The sequence below is a fragment of the Laetiporus sulphureus genome (assembly GCF_001632365.1).
Source record: "Laetiporus sulphureus 93-53 unplaced genomic scaffold LAESUscaffold_6, whole genome shotgun sequence".
In the NCBI taxonomy this organism is placed as follows: domain Eukaryota; kingdom Fungi; phylum Basidiomycota; class Agaricomycetes; order Polyporales; family Laetiporaceae; genus Laetiporus; species Laetiporus sulphureus.
This window is the reverse complement of record NW_024468515.1, coordinates 228426-245224: the sequence shown is the minus strand read 5'-3', so window position 1 is coordinate 245224 and position 16799 is coordinate 228426. Positions and strand designations below refer to the sequence as shown.

The following is a 16799-nucleotide window of genomic DNA, read 5'->3' as shown; positions in this document are numbered from 1 at the left end:
TCTGCACTGTATCCCCTACGCCAATGTAGCCTCTGCTGTTCCTTTCTCCCCATCGCATGCATTACCCTTAAGTTTCTTGTTTCTACTCGGTTTCTATTCTCTCCACCGTAGTTGTTACATCTCTCTCAAGTGCCATTTCCATTCTCCCATCCCGGACGAGATTATGCGCCTTGGATCCAATGCCGTATGTAGTGCAATGACCTGATGTCTTGACGAATGAATACGATTGTCTAACGTCTAATGAGCGAGCGCTTTGTTTATTCGCGTGACGCAAGGCTTCGGCCGTCCAAGGTAATACATACACTGCACTCTAGCTTAGTCTTCCATTCGTCTACCACCCTCAATTGCAATCCAACGCGCAGAGCTCTTGCTGATCCTTGACCGTCTCTCTTGTATACCGCCATCATGGAATCCTTCATCGAAGACGAGAACCCATTCGAGGCAGAGCCTGATCGTCTGCAGTCGGACACGGCATCCTCAATGTCGAGAGTAGCTGTCTCGGAGCCCGTTTCACCACTTCCTCCACCCTCGCATGACTTGTCTTCACCATTGCAATCACCATCACCGCGAAGACCAGTATTTCCCTCACAAGGTTCCCATCGGCAGCCGCAGACGAATAAGAGCGACTTTTGCTGTGCGCGCGATCGGTGGCTACATTCTGGAGAGGACGTAGAGATATCGGTTAGTATATACGCGCTCCAAGGAATCAAATCTCTCCGTGAATGGTTGTGGATAACCTCACTTTATTCTCCATTAGATCACGGACGCAGTGAAGACGTCTGTGAACTCGACTTCACCGTATATAGCTTATGTCATTCGTGCAGGGGTACGTACATTTGCTCTTGTCTATGCTAGCTTAGCTGATCTCGTAAGCGTAGGATGCTAAGGCCCAGCACCGCTATTCAGAATTCGAGTCGCTACGGAACAACCTCGTCAAATTGTACCCAACGTTCATTATCCCTCCGATACCCTCAAAACAGACCATTGGGGACTATGCTGTAAAGCAGGCAAGAGCAAAGGAAGACGCTGCCATGATTGCGCGGCGTAAGCGGACGCTTCAAACATTCTTGAACCGCATCGCCAGACATCCTATACTCTCAAACGAACATGTATTTCACAGATTCTTGGACGGAGAGGTCTCTTGGGTATGCATCTCCGTTGTCCTTCTCATGTGACTTTGTTTTTGAGATTGATGGTCTGGATAGACAGAGGTTCTGCACTCACCACCAATATCATTATTACCCAAGAATATTCTACAAGCACCATCCCATAACCCAACCGATCAGAACGCATCACCTGCATACGCCGCGCTGCCCACTCCATCTGCCTCACACCCCTTGCGCAAGCCAGATCAACGATTCTCCGACTCAGAGATATTCACCAACAAGTTTGCTGCACACATGAGTGGGCCAATGGAGAAGGTGACGCGGCGGGCGATGAAACGATGGTCAGGTACGTGCCACACCGCGGAGTATGTCGGCGCAGAGTTGACAATGGCTATCAGACTTCGCACAAGACTATTCTGAGCTCGGCGCAACATTGAATGGCTTCAGTCTGAATGAGACTGGCCAGCTCTCGACAGCAGTCGAGAAGACCGGCCAAGCCATCGATACTACATCTATGTCCACAAACAATCTGGTAAGCTAAGCCTGATTAAATACTCTCACGCACAATTGACATGCCCCAATTTTCCGCAGCTGCAAGAGATAGAGCAGGATTGGGCGGAACCATTGCACGAATACAGCCAGTTTGCGTCTATCATCAAGAAGCTGTTGGCGTACCGACACCAGAAGCACGCACAATATGAGATGACTCAGGATCAGCTGGAAGCGAAGCGTGAGCAACTTGAGGAGCTTGAGAAAAACGAGCGTGAAGCGCAGAGGCTTGAGGAGGCCCTCGCACAGGGACGTGCCGGCTCCCTCAGCTCCTCACGTCCGAATCTACACCAAGGAGGTGGAATCGCGGAGGGAAACGGAGAGGATGGACAGGAGCCGGATGCGCCACAGCCTGAGCCATCAATGTATCTTCCACCGCACCCGGGACCCAACCCTGTGAGGCGACGAGCCCCTGGTATGGGTTTACTGAATGCACTGAGCTACACCTTGCACGGAATGATGGACGTTGATCCCGAGACTGCGAGGCGCAATCAGATTAGCAAGACCCGGGAGACGATATCACAGGTATGTTCTACCGGGAGAATTCGCGGATGTGCTCATTAATGTAACTCGTGGCTCGCAGCTGGAAGATGCGTTACACTTATCTACGCAGGACCTCAAGTACTGCGGCTCGACTATCCAGGCCGATTTAGATCGCTTCCAGCGACAGAAGGTTGCAGACTTGAGGGAGATGGCCATCAGTATGGCTCGCAGTCATCGTGACTGGTGCAAGAAGGTGGGCTCGTTAAAAGTTGTCTGGTTCACACGTTACTCATGAGACGTTCAGAATCTCGCAGCATGGGAAGAGGCGAAGGCTGAGATTGCGAAGATTCCTGAACACCCTAACCGGATACCAGACGAGGGAGCTAACGGAGGACTTCATACAAATACGAGAGACTCCACAGCCACTATCAATGGTCGCTGAATGCAACCGTGAACAATACCTACCGCCTGAAGTACACTCCGTTTATCATCTGTCCGCTCGGTGTTGCTCCTTTGGACCACGGTTTCATTCATTATACTAGTTCTTTTCAGAGGAATCAAAGTGTACAATCTTGTTGCCTGCACATACATCGCGTTGATCGCTTGCTAGCTGGATGATGCAATGCGCACAATGCTACCTTCCGTGCATCATATGTACAACCAGCCTTCTCGACATTCCGGAGCAGTTTGCCCAGGTTTCGCCGAGCCTACGATGCGACAGGCCCGGCCGTTTCCACGTTATACTTGCTATCGCGTTTCTATACGTCCATGTCGTATGTGGTACAGTACATTCACGATACGAGCCGGCGAACATTTCTAAAGATGACCGAACGAATTCGAACTATGAGTGAACTAAAACGTGCGCGTAGGGTAAATACCGCTGCGAAGTCGATTATACCGGCCCTCTTCTGCTCGTATCGTTTCCTATCAACAAGACAAACCCAAGTCAGGGACCAGTTATTATGCCGTCAAGTCGATCGCCTTGCTGTTTTCAGACAAGCTTGCGTCGAAAGACATGCCGTCGTCATGTATGAGCACACTGGCACGAGGAATTGAGGAGACGGGACTAAGAGGCTCGGCGGCAGATTCAGCCACGGAGGACGTGTCCGAACCAGCGGACGTCGGTTCGGGAGGGGCAGCAGCTGATGGTGGGCGCACCGCGGCCGTCGACGAGATACTTGATCGCGGGCTGAACAGACCACCAAGCTTCCTTGCAACTGGTGAGGGCGCAGATGCAGCAGTTGATATCGGAGGCGGAGCAGTAGCAACTGGTGTGCTGGTCGCAGATGCATCAGTCGATCCCCACAGCTTGAATCCCCATCGTGATGTGCCGCCTGAACCGGATGGAGGAGCAGAAGCTGGTGGCTGCGGTCTCCCATTGCCCCGAACATTCTGCTCACCAACACTGTTCTCCGAGATGAACGTCCTCAGAGCACGCACGCACGCTTCATTCGCCTCATTCGCCTCGTGAGCCTCGCTCAGTTCATGCTTCGTCTCCTCCAGCTGCTCCTTCACCGCCATCAGCTCCTTACGCAGCGTTTCGGCTTCCGCAGAAGTGTAGATGGGCGTGTCGGGGATAGGCGAGGGCGGCGAAGCGTTTGCGCTCGCGCTGCCCCAGTTGAACATGCCAGATATCCGTCTATTGTGCCCGCCCACAGATGGGGAGGTGGCGGTCTGCGAGGGGGGCGGTGGAGAGTACAGCCACTGGCCCTGCTCGTCGCAGCCTGCGAGCCCCGGATCAGAGAGTGAAGAGATCCGTCGATGGCCTATACGGCCCGCGGGCGTCCCAGTTAGTGGTTGGAAGGAAGATGCGCGGCGAGAAGAGGGAGGGCCGTTCATAACCGAGGAACCCGCACGATTCAGGTCCAAAGTAAGGTTCGATACTTGGCTCATGCGCCGGCTCTCCGTCTGCATGCGCATAATAGCCCGCCTGTGTTGCATTAAACTCGGTCAGTCATATCACCAACAGATCTGTGATCAATGAGCTCGCGTACCTGCTTTCTTCAAGCTTCTGACGGAGCATGGAAATGGCCTCCTGGTCTTGCTCGTGCTGGTTCCTGGCTGCGGTGAGATCCGATTCCGCCTTGACGCATTTGTCCGTAACGCTCTGCAGCGCTTCCTTCGTGTTCTCCTCGCGGACGTGTGCCTCTGAAAGCTGCTCAAACAGGCTGTCGCGCTCCTTCGTCACTTCCTCGAGAGACATGCGGAGCTGCGTGACGATGGACGCCAGGACGTGCGTGTCCAGCGATTGGGGACGGACATCGTGCGCAGGCGAGTTCGGCACCGATTCGCTTTCCAGCTGATGCTCGAGCTCGAGCGAGAAGTCGATAGATTGTGGTCCTGGAGAGGATAGGGAGTTGTGGTCGAATGGATCGTCGACGTTGGACATCGCTAAAGAGGTCGACATGATGGAAGTTGAATTTCGGAAAAGTCGGGATTTAGGATGACCGCTGCGACAGCGGGAAAGGCTCTACCTCCCCGATGCGTTCGTTGCGCAGCCAGCACTGTAGAATGGCGATGTCTTGTCAGACGAGGCCAGAAACGCGACTCGAGTTGAAACAAAGTGCGACGGCGGCGTCGCAGTGCAGACAAAGGTCGCGTGCTGTGTCGCGTACTACTGCGGGCTCAGCCACATTTGTACAGATCAACGGATTAGCAATGGCAGTTTGGCGCGAAGCAACATGTTGCTACCAACCATCGAGCATCAGAAGTCCTCCATCGACGAGCAACCGTTTCCACGACATACACAGGCGACTGCGAGCATTTCTATACATACATCCGCGTTCCCCTGATATATACATACACTAACCATACAAAGTGGGGTTGCTTCTTCACCTTCATATCACTCGTTCTTCGCGAAGTCGCTCTTGCTGCATCGTGACTGCGCCCTTGGGATCATTAGTGATTCAGCCGTGGGTGAGAGGATCAACGCAGATCACGCCGTCGCGTTCGCTCCAAGGATAACCCCACATGTGCAGCCATTCGCGCACGCCAGTCGCAAGACGTTGTCGAGAAGCTCCGCGGGAAGGGTCTTGCGTCCCCGTATGCTTTTCTTCGCCAACTACGAGATAGGCTGAAAAAATACAACATCAGCATGAGGACCAGTGTACCAGCAGATTGACCTAACCCAAGCCGTAAAAATGTTCGCGTTCCAGCTTCCGAGCGATCACCGTCAGCTATTAACTCTGATATATTTATCCTCACAATAAACTCACCGCAAGCAAGAACTCTTCCAGCACATCTGTAGCCTCTGCGGCATGCAACCCGTGCAGATCCAGCATAACCTCCGTGCGCTCCTCGGGGGTTAGCTTCGTCGCCTCCCCGCCTACGCTCTGGCTGGCGATACCCAGACATACGCCCAAATTTGCGCCACAGATGCGCCCGCGCGCCGTGCGGTCGCCATAGTCATCTGACCAACTGGCACCGCGGGATCGCACCGCCTGCTCTGCCAGCCTGGCCCGCTCGCGCACGAGCTTACCTGCTGCGTCGACCATCTCGGCGCTCATCTTCGCATTCAAGTCGTGACCCTCGCGGCTGAAGCGCTTCGCCGCGGCGCCGTCGCCTCTCCTCCACGCATCCGCAGCGCGCGAGAGACAGGCGTTGCGGGCAGCTCCGAGACGCAGCGCCCTGTTCACGGTCAGCATGCGTCTGCAAGTGCAGCATATATGCACTTACCTAGACCGATATGCCATGTAGAGGTTGCTGATTGACTCTCCAGTGGGGAGGGTAGGCAGGAGAGTCGGAGGACGCAGCTTGATGCGAGGCGACGGCTTCGGCGCAACGATCGTTGTAGGATGCTCGGCAGCGGGACCCATTGCCTCTCTGCGCGCGAGGATGAGTGCAGGATCCTTTGGCGACTGCACCGTAGGACCGTTTGGAAGAGCGACGGGTGCCGGCCTCTTGACTGCCGCTGCGAAACGCGTGCGTCCAGGATCGTACGCGCTGTTACCGGGGCCGTAGCGATACCCACCACGTCCGTTCCTGTTCTGCTCTGCTGTGTTAGCTGCGTGATTGAGTGAGGGGAAGTCTTCGGGGGAGGCGCTGCGCTCTGGCGTCGTAGCATTGATTTCCACACGCCCCATGGCATGGGCGAGACCGGACACATCGATATCGTTGGGGAGGTGATGCAGAAACTCGCAGTTCTCCCCCTTGGCACACGTTCCGCGCAACCAGAACCTACAAAGGGCTCGTTCGAGGTCATGACTGCGTAACGAGATGAGCGCATACATTGAGGTACACAATCAGTGGTACCTTACCTGAAGCGACAATCGGCGCGCAAACACTCCCCTGCGAGGAAGTATCTGCACACTCTATTCCCACCAGGAACCGGACGACCGTTGACAAGCCGTTGACCGTTCCTCATTGCTGGCACGTTGGCGGCGAACCCACCCCTGCCGCCTTTAAACACCCCTGCTGCCCCTTCTCTCGATACCACCACCACTCTATTGCCCATCGACTGTATTCGGGGCGGCCCGCTTGCAACAGGAGGATTGTTCATCTGACGGTCGACGAGCCACGTCATCGCCCTCTCGAAGTCATACGCATTGTTCGCTAATGCCTCTTCGAGCTCAGACGGCGCAAGGGTCGCGCCAAAAACGGAGCTGAGCACGTCGAACGGCGTCATCCCATCCGTGAGCATCGCCGCCGCCTCCGGGTCCATCTCCTCCGTTTGGGCCTGCGCATTGGGTGCTTGCTCCCCGCCCGCGGCCTGCGCTGCGTTGCGCGGGTCGTCCGGTGAGAGCGACGGGGTGGACCACTGCGTGTCTGATTCGCTTCCAACAGGATGGAACGAGCGCGGGACATTGCTGGCCGCGAAAGGATCGAACGGATCCTCCTCGTCGCTCTGCTCGTCTGGACGCATCGACGACCGCAGTGACGAGCTCGGCGTGAGCGCCCGTGGAAAAAGTGCGCTTTCGGGCATGAGTGGGGCCGTGATCGCGAGCTTCGACGTCGGCCTCCCAGGAACCGTACCCCACAGGTCCGGCGAAGGCGTGTCGCCCCTGAGCTGGGCGAGCGAGCCGGGATTTGAGGACGCTGCAGACAGGGGACGCTGGATGGGCTTGAACTCGGACGCCTTGGCATTGAGGGACCGCGGAGAGCTGATCGGCGACGCGGGGAGACTCGCCGTAAATTGCGCGTGTGTTATGAGCGGCGAGGTGCTGGGAGACTCGCCGCGTGCGGTCATGTAGGACGTAGCTTGCTGGTGTACGCCGAGCGGGGACGTAAGGGGCGTGTGCGGCCGACGAAAAATCATCGCGAGTGGAGAGCTGGGTGCCGAGTTCGGTGTGTCGGGGCGCGGGACAAGGCGCGCGGAGTGGGTTGATGCGCGCGAGGACGGGCGAGAGATCGGGCGACGAGTCGGCGTGAGGAAGTGAAATGGCACGTTGTCGACGTCGTCGCGGTGCTTGTGCATGAGATCGAGGACGTGTTGTTCGAGCTAGAGGGTCCGATCAGTAATCAGTATCGCGATCTCATCGTCCAGTGCGCGCGGAACAGAGTGTTGCATGGCGCTAGCAGTCGCGATGAGTGCAGCAGTTTCATTGAGAGGTACAACACACGATGCGTAGGGGAACTCGGGCTGGAAGTATGGCCAACGTCACTCGGGCCCTCCCTTGTCATCAAGTCGTCGAGCTAACACTACGGGTCGGAGGATATCTATACACACGTCGCACGGTGTCCACCATACCGCAGTGTGGTAGTCGAGGGATCCTCACACACAATGGCGTGACAGCCGTTACAGCCCGATGAGACTGATGTGCATTACTCACCTCCTCCTCGTCTATAGATCCAAAGGTATCCTTGAGTAGCTGCTTGAGATCATCCTCTCGCTCGCTATTCAAGAGCGCAGTGACCTTCCCCACCAGCGCAGAGTCGACCCTCGGGTCGTCCGCATCGGGGTCGGCGTCGTTGCTTTCCAAGCCTGTCTTATACTGCCGGGCAATCGCAGAGAGCTGTGCGCGGGTGTGGGGAAACTTGTGCCCCGACGGCGCAGGGCCGTCGTGGCCAGTGTCGGCGATGTCGTCAGAAGGGATGGCTATCGTTGGAGGGGCAAGCATGGTGAGTGTAGACTGGGAGACCGACCCCCTGCATCACGGTTATTCCTGAGATGAAGGCACACTCCTTATGGCATCTGCCACTAAGCATGGTATCCACTTCCATCACTACGCCTACAACTTCATCCGCAGCTACTCATTCTCCGTTCTTGCCTGCATAACTCCAAAACGCCTCGAATGGAACCTGATATACTGCATATCCTCCTCAGCTAAGGAGAGGGGAAGACAACCGAGTGACGGTGCAACCGTGACAGGCGGGCTCAATACCACGTGGCTGCTATTAATCTCCAGCGGCGACAGCTTTGATGGGAAAGTGAGCTAAGATGGTGCAATGGCGGACTACTAATCTGACTGGTCCAAGCATGAACAATGCGAAGAACTTCACGGTTGAGCTGGATACTGCGCTCTCTCGCTTTTGCCACCTGTACTCAGCGGTTGCGATGCTGATTTATACTACTATCCATGCCGATGAACTGCTGAGCTTTCAAACACCACCATAATTGTCTTTCATGCCTAAATGCCTAAGGAGGCCTCCGCAGTTAGCCAGGTCCAATGGAAGGGACAGTATGAATGATGTATGCAACAATACACCGGCCTACAGCGTTAGCGGAGTTACATACATACACCCACAATAATCGCAGGGAAAGGCGGAAAGCTTGCGAACTGCTCAGGGTGACCAGGTGAGAGGAGATATGCACTATCTTGATCTGCGGTCTTGAAGGTCTGGTCAAAATTACCAGCTAAATAGAATCCAAGAGCTCAGCGTCCATATCACATAGTCACACGCATTGTAATAGCGACCTATAACGCGAGGACGAGTGCAATGCTATCATAGCTGGCTACCAGTACGTACGTGCATTTCATAGAAACGAAGATATGTCTGCCTTGTTCTTTCTGGCTTTACTAACAGGTGGTACGCGGGACTTTTGTTACGAGAAGCGTTTTCAGCATCCCCGCAGGAGAATAGGAGAGATATAATCGATTCTATTATTCAGACGGTTCTTCAGGCCGCCTCTCATCTTTCAATCCGTATAGACAGGTTATGGACGAGCTTGTTGTCTTGTTTCAATTTCAATACGCATATCATCATGGGCATTTCCTGACAATGTTGATTGAGTCGATGTGAATCGTGGAATGTTTGACTCATTTGAACCAAATTGAACGTTGTCGGACCAAGTTCGCTGTGGATGCGAGACAGACTTATGAAAGCATATGCCATCGGTAACCATGCGTCGTTGAACTGAGTTTCGCTTCCCCATTTCGTACCATGGGAGTTAGTGGCGAGCTCTGCTGAGGCTTTAGCCTTTGTGGCCGCCACCATTGATTGCCGGGGCCACGTGTTATCTCATGCCTCGGATGCCCGATTTGACAAATTCGAGATAAATCTCGAGATTTAGTGACCGGTCTTGCGGGGGAACGCAGCTCGCACACGGACATCAATGCATCTTTTGAGTCGGATATACGACTCCATTTGCTGTGTGATTTTGTCCAGTGCGGATTTGATCATCTCGCTGTGGGCACAGCATCACGAGGCGAGTTGCCTAATATACCTGATGCTCATCACCGCGTCAGGGCAATCAGCGTGTCTCCTCTTGTCCTCATCCTCGAACTCCTCGTTCACAATATGTCCTCAAGCAGCCCACTCGTGAGCAGGCCTTCAAGACGTCGTAATGCACCCCTATCGTGTGCGGAGTGTCGACGGTTCGTCCAGTGCATGCTCTGCGAGATTTCTCGTGTTTGACGCTCGGGCTGCACAGGCTTAAGCTCAAGTCCGTGATCATCGTACTTACTCCTCGGTAAATCTAAGCGAACTATTTGTCTCCACAGATGTTCGCGTCAGTTTCCGTGCTCTAGCTGTGTCAAAAAAGGATGTGCTCAGATCTGTCCCGATGGTGGGGTCAAGAGTTCTCCGTGCTGCTGTACGTGCTGACTCATGACGTTTCTCAGGATCACTCACCACGGGCAAGGGTAACAGGTAGCTTTCGGTTCTTCACCATCTATGAAAGCTGCCACAACAGACATTGCAGATTTGTCTTGGCGAATACAGTAGTTCTCCATGAGAAGATCAATGCACTAGCAAATCGTGTAAGACAGTTGGAAGACGCATTGCAAGACGCATACAGTCATATCTCGCTGGAACCTCATCCCCTCTTGTCCGAGGAATTGCTGCAGATCAAGAGACCTCTTGAGCGGGAAACTCAAGAAGAAGCACAGCAAGAACCAGAAGCAGGTATTACGGAAGCTATCGATGCCGTTGGATCTCTGTATGTCGATCGATCACGTTTCGTGCACATGGATTTGCTTTGAGACATGTCACAGGTACCTCGGAGACTCGGGTCATACGAAATTCTTTGGAACAACCGCCAATGCTTGGGTATGTTGCCGCCTTCGTTTTATGAGTATTCGCAGGCTCAATTTGCCATCTAGTATCTCCTTCAGGTATGATCACTGGTATACTATATGCAGCATTGTTTACAGACGTACGATAGAATGAGGAAGGCGCGGAGGATGATGTAGAGTCTCCGCAAGGCCCATTGCCAACAGATATTCCCTGGTTGAGCCATGCATTCCCTTTCTCCACGAGTGTCATCGAGAGCATTCCGGACATACGAAACAGTCTCATATCGTTGCTTCCGGAACTCTCAGAAGTGCGTCGCTTAGCGGCATTGTATTTCAAGCATGGCGCATGGATGTACGTCATCCGCCAATCTATGCCATTCATAGCAAGAAGTTTACTGGCCCGGATGCGCACAGGTACACACCCATACCCGAGAGCGAGTTCCTTGGGACAATTCTGCCGCGATTCTATGAACTCTCGCCGGCATACCTAGATCAAGATCCGCTCGACTCGCACCGGCTCGCAATATTGTATCTAGTTCTTGCGATGGGTACTTTGGTTGATCTCGAAATAGAGCCTCTCTCCCCCTCAGCCACCCGCTATTATCAGCTTGGACGCGCTGCTCTGTCGTTGGATTCTGTCCTGGAACACCAGACTCTACCGGCTATTCAGGCATTGGTCAGTAGGCTTGCCCCGATGTCCACGGACGATTGCTCATATGCCTTTTACGGCACGTGCACAGATTCTTATGTGCCATTTTATGTTCCTATCGCACGTCGACGGTCCGCGCTGGGCGCTGATGGGGCTTGCCGTCAAGCTGGCATTGACTGTTAGTCCGCATATCTGCTCTTAATGTCAAAAATCGAGCACTGATTAATCTGCTTTCAGCTTGGACTTCGTAAGACATGCACGTAGTCAATATAGATAAGCTCTGACTTGTGATTTAAGATCGCGATGGAAATAAGTGGAATTTGAATCCCGAAGAGGCTTTCAAGCGGCGAAATTTATTCTACGAGCTTTACACCTATGACTCATGGCAGGTATATCGGCCTTCTCCTCGCCCGGGTAGTATTGCGACTCAATGCTGGCCATGTCTTCCCACAATGATAGAGCCTCACGTTCGGCAGGCCTCCATCGCTGTCGATGGCCTTTATCGATTGTCAAATGCCGGAAAGTCCGGCGGCGAAGACAGATTCTGGAGAGCCCGAGATGAGCTGTGAGTCTTGTTTCACACTGCGGATGTAACGGTCCGTGTAGTTCTGATACTAATGTTGCCCGTCGACGTGGATAGTCGCGGCTTGGAAGCATCTCTTTGCTTCGCGATGCCAGAGCGTTGTTCACGAGCAGGTGTTCGGTGCCCGGATCTCCAGCTATCGCACTGTCATAGAGCTCGACAAGAAGGTCCGGGAATTCTATCTTCCGCCATCGTTGCGCGTACCGGGGTTCGGAGGAGCAAAATTGGAGCAGACGTCGACGTCGTACGAGAAGATCCTCCAAGGATATTGTGCCTTCTCAATGAGAGAAATCAGTAAGCATCCTTCTTCGTATCGCATGCCCACACCAACCACCTGGACCAGCCGTCTTCTACATGCATCGCGGCTTCTTCGCCACCGCTCTCCAAGACAATCCAGAGGATCCGCTAGGCAGCAAGTACGCGCCGTCTGTCTTGGCGGCACACAACAGCGCATGCGCCTTCGTTAGCTTGGTCAAGAGTCTGCACTCGCAATTCCCGGCGTTGGTGGAGCGGATGTGGTTCTTCTTCACACATGTATTCTCGTGCTCGGTGAGCATCGCGAACGCAACGTGGCGCGTTCATGGCTGATTGTGGGTACATGTCCAGATCGTGTTGGGTGCGATACCGTCCAAGAGTCCTGGCATGGCGCTGGCTCGTTCGGCGCTCGCGCAGCTCGACACCGCATACAGCCTCTTCGACAGTGTGTCTCACAATCCCCGTGCGGCCAAGGTGCTTGTGAGTAAATTTTTATGGTTCAATTGCTGAGTGCTTGGCATAAGGACCTGTTGCTGATGACTCTTGTGCTATAGCCTGTGTTGCGGAAGCTGAAGAGTAGAGCTGAGGCGTCCATGGCTGAATATCATTCTCGAAATATGGCACCGCGCAATGGCCCTCATGGATTCACCATCAAAGAAGACGAAGAACTCACGGCTCTTGGCGGCAAGACCAGATTGGTCTCTCGCAAGTCGCCCTCAGCACCGTCCTCTCCGAGCGGGAGCAACTCGCAAGGTGGATCCAGCCCCCGCGATGCCTCCGACCAGTCCCCAGTGCAGAGCGTGGCTCCTCCCGTGCCCGAGCCCATGCAGTCCATCCAACACGGCATCATGGATCCCCCTCAGCCATGGCAAACGTACAACCAGTCACCCACCGCCGTCAACGGCTTCGGATACAACGGCAGTCTATACCAGCCATATGCGGAGCTGCACGGCATGTGGCAGTCACCATTTGACCAGAGCATGATACCCCATAGTAATGGGCACCACCCGATGGTCCAGCAGCCTATGGGGCTGGATGTGTCGGCCATTCAGAACGGAGCATACATGAATATGGACCCTACGGCTGCCTCGTACGGGTACATGTCTGGCGGTGGCTCGCCGGACGGTCAAATGCAGCAGCCTGACGCATCATGGCAGAATTTGTGGGCGCAGTTCAATCAGGCGTAGAGGAATTCTTAGAAGTGGAGATCAATGGACTGTTGTAATATACACTGAAACGTCGGATTGCTTTCTTGTTCACGCTTACATAGCTCTCGAATTGTCCGTCGCTGACATTTGACGAATGGATGAATGTGCTTCTTGCATGTTATAGCTGCGGTGCGATGCGGTGAATCAAGGTGATATGCGGTCTTTTTACGTCTGCGAGAGCGGTCTTAGCAAACTTTGTGAAGGGCTCGTCACCTGTAGCTGTGCCAAGGCGACATTCAGATGTCAAGCACGGCACAGTCAACGTTTGTGCCGTTTAACTCCGCAGTATACTACAATGTTGCACCTCTGAACGTCTCAGCTAACGTTCAAACTGCATCTGCGGATACTTAGTAATATTGTCTTTGATCGTTCATTCGAGATGAGGTGGCCGCCCACCTCAAACGCGCATACACTTACAATAGAGAGCCATACGCGGACAGCAGGTCAGAGTATGTACAGGAATCATGGACTGGGTCGTCCTTCTTGAAAGGGAGTCGTTGGGTTGTCATGCTCACTAACCAGCTCTTCGATGGGTTTTATTTGCGTATTCGGAACAAGTGATTCGATGGCGAGAAGTCCAGCGAAGGGGATCATCCAAGCCTTTCTGACGTGAGTTTCGTCGCTTACATAGGGTACACACGGGCCTGACATGACATGCCAAGGGGATTGTGCGCGAAAGCTAGAACTAGCCATCAGTGGTAGACACAAGATGAACACATCCGCTTTGCTTACAAGAGGAGTTGCTTTAAAATGGATGATAATAGTACCGGAATGTATCAACCGCAGATCGGATCTGCTGCATTGTCTCCCCATTGAGTTTAATACTTTCTCCTTTCTCCGACTACGTCGTCCTCGCATGGATTCTCAAGGTTGAACAGCTTCAGACGGCTACCGTGCGAAGGTCGAAACAGTAGACAATCCGCTATGTCCTCGCCTTCGGCGTCTCCTACGATAGATAGTACTTCCAGATCGGGAGCCGTGAGTCTAGTGTGATCATCTGGATGATACATCTGAAGTGCATCGAACAGAGCTTGTACTGTGTTCGTAGCGGTGACCGTCAAAAACTTCAGGCGAGGGAAGACGAGGAAGACTTTGTCCCAATCGTCTTCAGTGAAACAGCTTTGGTCTCCGATAATGTCAAGGCTTGTCACAGAGCATCTTTCGAAGATATCCACAGCGAAACGCAGCATCGCGCAGAATATTTCCCCGTGGGAAAGAACCGGAGGAATATCGAACTCAACAGTGCACTGCAACCATGGTGAACCGCGGCCGTCCGGTGATTGACTTGTGTAAGCCTTGAATGTAAGGATCCCCCTTCCGAGTTCAATAGTAAGACGATCGATGTCGCGCAGCTCGTCCTTCTTTCGTGGGAGAAGGGCCGGAATAATGTTCCAGCTCCTCCTGTCCTCTCCCAATGTGTAATTGTCGCAAAATAGTTCAACGGAAGCGTCGATGGGGATGGTGACACGGGAGAGAAAGCTCGATACGACCTCGTATTGATCCGCCAAGCGCAGTTTCCACAGATGGGGCAGGGTGATGGTATGATCAGAATTCTCAGACGCATGCATGACGGGATCCGCCCTGGTTGATTTCGGCCATGACCACTCCAACGTGAGGTACTCGAGACTCGGGGATTCCTTGAGGAGGGTAAACATCGCATTCGCGGATGGGGGAGACCTGAACTTCACGCGACGCAGTTCCAGATGTACGAGGTTTCTGAGGGCTAGAGCGCCCCACGGTACGTTCGTGCCTTCGAGGATAAGTGACTGCATATTAGGGAATTGATTGGATAGCGGTTCGAATGAGGATTCCCAATCAGGTAAGCAGACATCGGACGGGGTCAACGCCAACGTTTTGAGAGCGGGCATCTCGGTTCGCAATAGCGAGAGGTATACTGCCATGAAATGACAGCTAACGGGTGAAAATCGCAAAGAGCGGATACGATGCGCGTGAGATGTAATGACGGCCATTATATTTGAAGCATCGGGTATCCTTCTGATCCTGCGCGGTCTGCTCTCGCGGTTACTGGCAATGATGGTTACCAGTGCGTTTTGGGAACGTTGGAGACATAGCTGCAAGAAGCCAAGCCCCCTCGTGATATCAATCTCCAACCAGAAGCCAGGTGTCTCCAGTGCCACCGCGCGCCAGTGGCGGCATACCCGGGTGAGCTCCCGCCATTTCATATATGGAGATGTATCTTGGACGTAAAAGAATATCTCCACCAGCATCTCGTTTGGGAGACTGACGGCAGGGCAGAAGGAATTGTGAAGGGTGCTGACGCTTTGTAGATAGGACTGTGCCTGCTCCCTTTGCTCCGGAGCCACCGCTGAGCCTCATGGGCAGACATCTGGCTGATTTCTAATCGCTCTGCTTGAGAGAGCTCGAACGGGACAGGATTGCTCATGGCGGCTCGATGCTGGTTAGCTTTAGGAGCTTATGGCTCGGATTTTAGTAGTGCAAAAGAATGTTCATGCTACAGATAGCAACAGACATACTGTGTACTTTAAGGATCTTGTTAGTTAGAGGGTACGTGAGAAGGTTGCCCGACGGGTGCTGATAGGTTGTGAAGTACTGGCGAAGAGCAGTCACGGTTGTGGATCGCACTGTGTCAGAGGCGCTCGTCGGCAACTGCCGTCCGATCGCGTCTGATGACATCGCTGTGGCTCACCGTTATTCACTTTACGTAATCTTTCTTGTCCTTCCGAGCGTGTTTTTGTGTTTTCCGCTCACAGAGAAGGCATTTCTCTGCAGCCACAGAGCTCGGTAAGCTGGTGCGGGACACGGCACTCATTCGCCACTTCCACCCTACAGTCATCAACCGGTCAATGAGACACTCAAATTGTTTTAAGACTCTAGCAGGAGAATTTCCACATAAGAATGAGATCAGACCTTACTCATAGTTCAAACAGTACGGAAACATTATGCTTATGTAGTTTTAACTCTTATCGAGTGTGAACAGAGGGCATGGGGAGCAGATCAGTGTCGCAGTCCTTATCAATCTAAATTCGCTCCTTGAGACATGGTCACATCACGCTTTCTCCTACCATATTTGGAAACAAGTAATCGATGCATCTCACTCGCATTCACCACGATCTTCTGCCCATTTTATTGCAATCATCCTCCGTATCACTTTCTATGAACCAAGGCCTTCGAAACCTGGCTTTCTACATGCTGGCCTCTGATGCTCCTACTTAGCTTCATTGAGTTTTGCCTCCCAATTTGGACTTCTTGACTGTCAAGTCAAACTCAGCCCTCTGCCAAATATGGAAATAATGTGACATAACAGAGGGTCACTGTGTCTCATGATCAAGGCTCTCATATGCAGTGTTATGCTCATTCTGTCTGTCTATCACTCATTTCCTTTTGTACTGTATTCAAAACTGGGGGAACATGTAGCCAATAAGACAAGCTTTAATATGAGACTCATAATTGGTAGTGTAATGCAGATGCAGATGCATGAAAAATCATAGATTGTGGGGTTTCAGTTTCACACCCATGTAAAATTCAATGAGATTGAAAGTTGGTGAACCCACCACTCAGCACATTCCCCTAATTTTTGGTGTAGAGTAGCAT

At 53.1% G+C, this 16799-nt stretch overlaps 5 protein-coding genes across 5 annotated transcripts; 2 read left to right on the top strand and 3 right to left on the bottom strand.

The window, feature by feature from the left end:
* Positions 1 to 405: 405 nt before the first annotated feature.
* Positions 406 to 2580, top strand: LAESUDRAFT_645660 (uncharacterized protein; the record flags this gene model as incomplete). The annotated part of the gene is made up of 8 exons (XM_040903932.1): positions 406 to 681; positions 758 to 826; positions 879 to 1145; positions 1206 to 1452; positions 1505 to 1638; positions 1698 to 2180; positions 2239 to 2391; positions 2443 to 2580. The coding sequence occupies 8 exons, from the start codon at positions 406 to 408 to the stop codon at positions 2578 to 2580; spliced, it is 1767 nt and encodes a 588-aa protein (XP_040767648.1).
* Positions 2581 to 3043: 463 nt separating this feature from the next.
* On the bottom strand, positions 3044 to 4827 carry LAESUDRAFT_464734 (uncharacterized protein). The gene is made up of 2 exons (XM_040902577.1): positions 4133 to 4827; positions 3044 to 4068 (listed from the first exon to the last, which is right to left on the bottom strand). Exons 1-2 carry the CDS (start codon positions 4543 to 4545, stop codon positions 3099 to 3101), a joined length of 1383 nt encoding a protein of 460 aa, XP_040767647.1. The 5' UTR covers positions 4546 to 4827; the 3' UTR covers positions 3044 to 3098.
* A 23-nt stretch (positions 4828 to 4850) lies between these two features.
* Positions 4851 to 8220, bottom strand: LAESUDRAFT_694399 (uncharacterized protein). Its single transcript, XM_040906199.1, has 6 exons — positions 7853 to 8220; positions 6395 to 7575; positions 5814 to 6341; positions 5354 to 5765; positions 5266 to 5293; positions 4851 to 5211 (listed from the first exon to the last, which is right to left on the bottom strand). The coding sequence occupies exons 1-6, from the start codon at positions 8192 to 8194 to the stop codon at positions 5045 to 5047; spliced, it is 2658 nt and encodes an 885-aa protein (XP_040767646.1). The 5' UTR covers positions 8195 to 8220; the 3' UTR covers positions 4851 to 5044.
* A 1560-nt stretch (positions 8221 to 9780) lies between these two features.
* On the top strand, positions 9781 to 13384 carry LAESUDRAFT_722057 (uncharacterized protein). Its single transcript, XM_040908127.1, has 17 exons — positions 9781 to 9892; positions 9949 to 9960; positions 10019 to 10083; positions 10139 to 10166; positions 10219 to 10455; positions 10511 to 10565; positions 10619 to 10630; positions 10681 to 10883; positions 10946 to 11207; positions 11272 to 11358; positions 11418 to 11427; positions 11478 to 11569; positions 11640 to 11745; positions 11821 to 12057; positions 12107 to 12312; positions 12370 to 12498; positions 12573 to 13384. Exons 1-17 carry the CDS (start codon positions 9816 to 9818, stop codon positions 13203 to 13205), a joined length of 2451 nt encoding a protein of 816 aa, XP_040767645.1. The 5' UTR covers positions 9781 to 9815; the 3' UTR covers positions 13206 to 13384.
* Positions 13385 to 13567: 183 nt separating this feature from the next.
* Positions 13568 to 15789, bottom strand: LAESUDRAFT_722056 (uncharacterized protein). Its single transcript, XM_040908126.1, has 3 exons — positions 15722 to 15789; positions 13959 to 15659; positions 13568 to 13905 (listed from the first exon to the last, which is right to left on the bottom strand). Exon 2 carries the CDS (start codon positions 15407 to 15409, stop codon positions 14045 to 14047), a length of 1365 nt encoding a protein of 454 aa, XP_040767644.1. The 5' UTR covers positions 15410 to 15659; positions 15722 to 15789; the 3' UTR covers positions 13568 to 13905; positions 13959 to 14044.
* Between the last annotated feature and the right edge of the window lie 1010 nt (positions 15790 to 16799).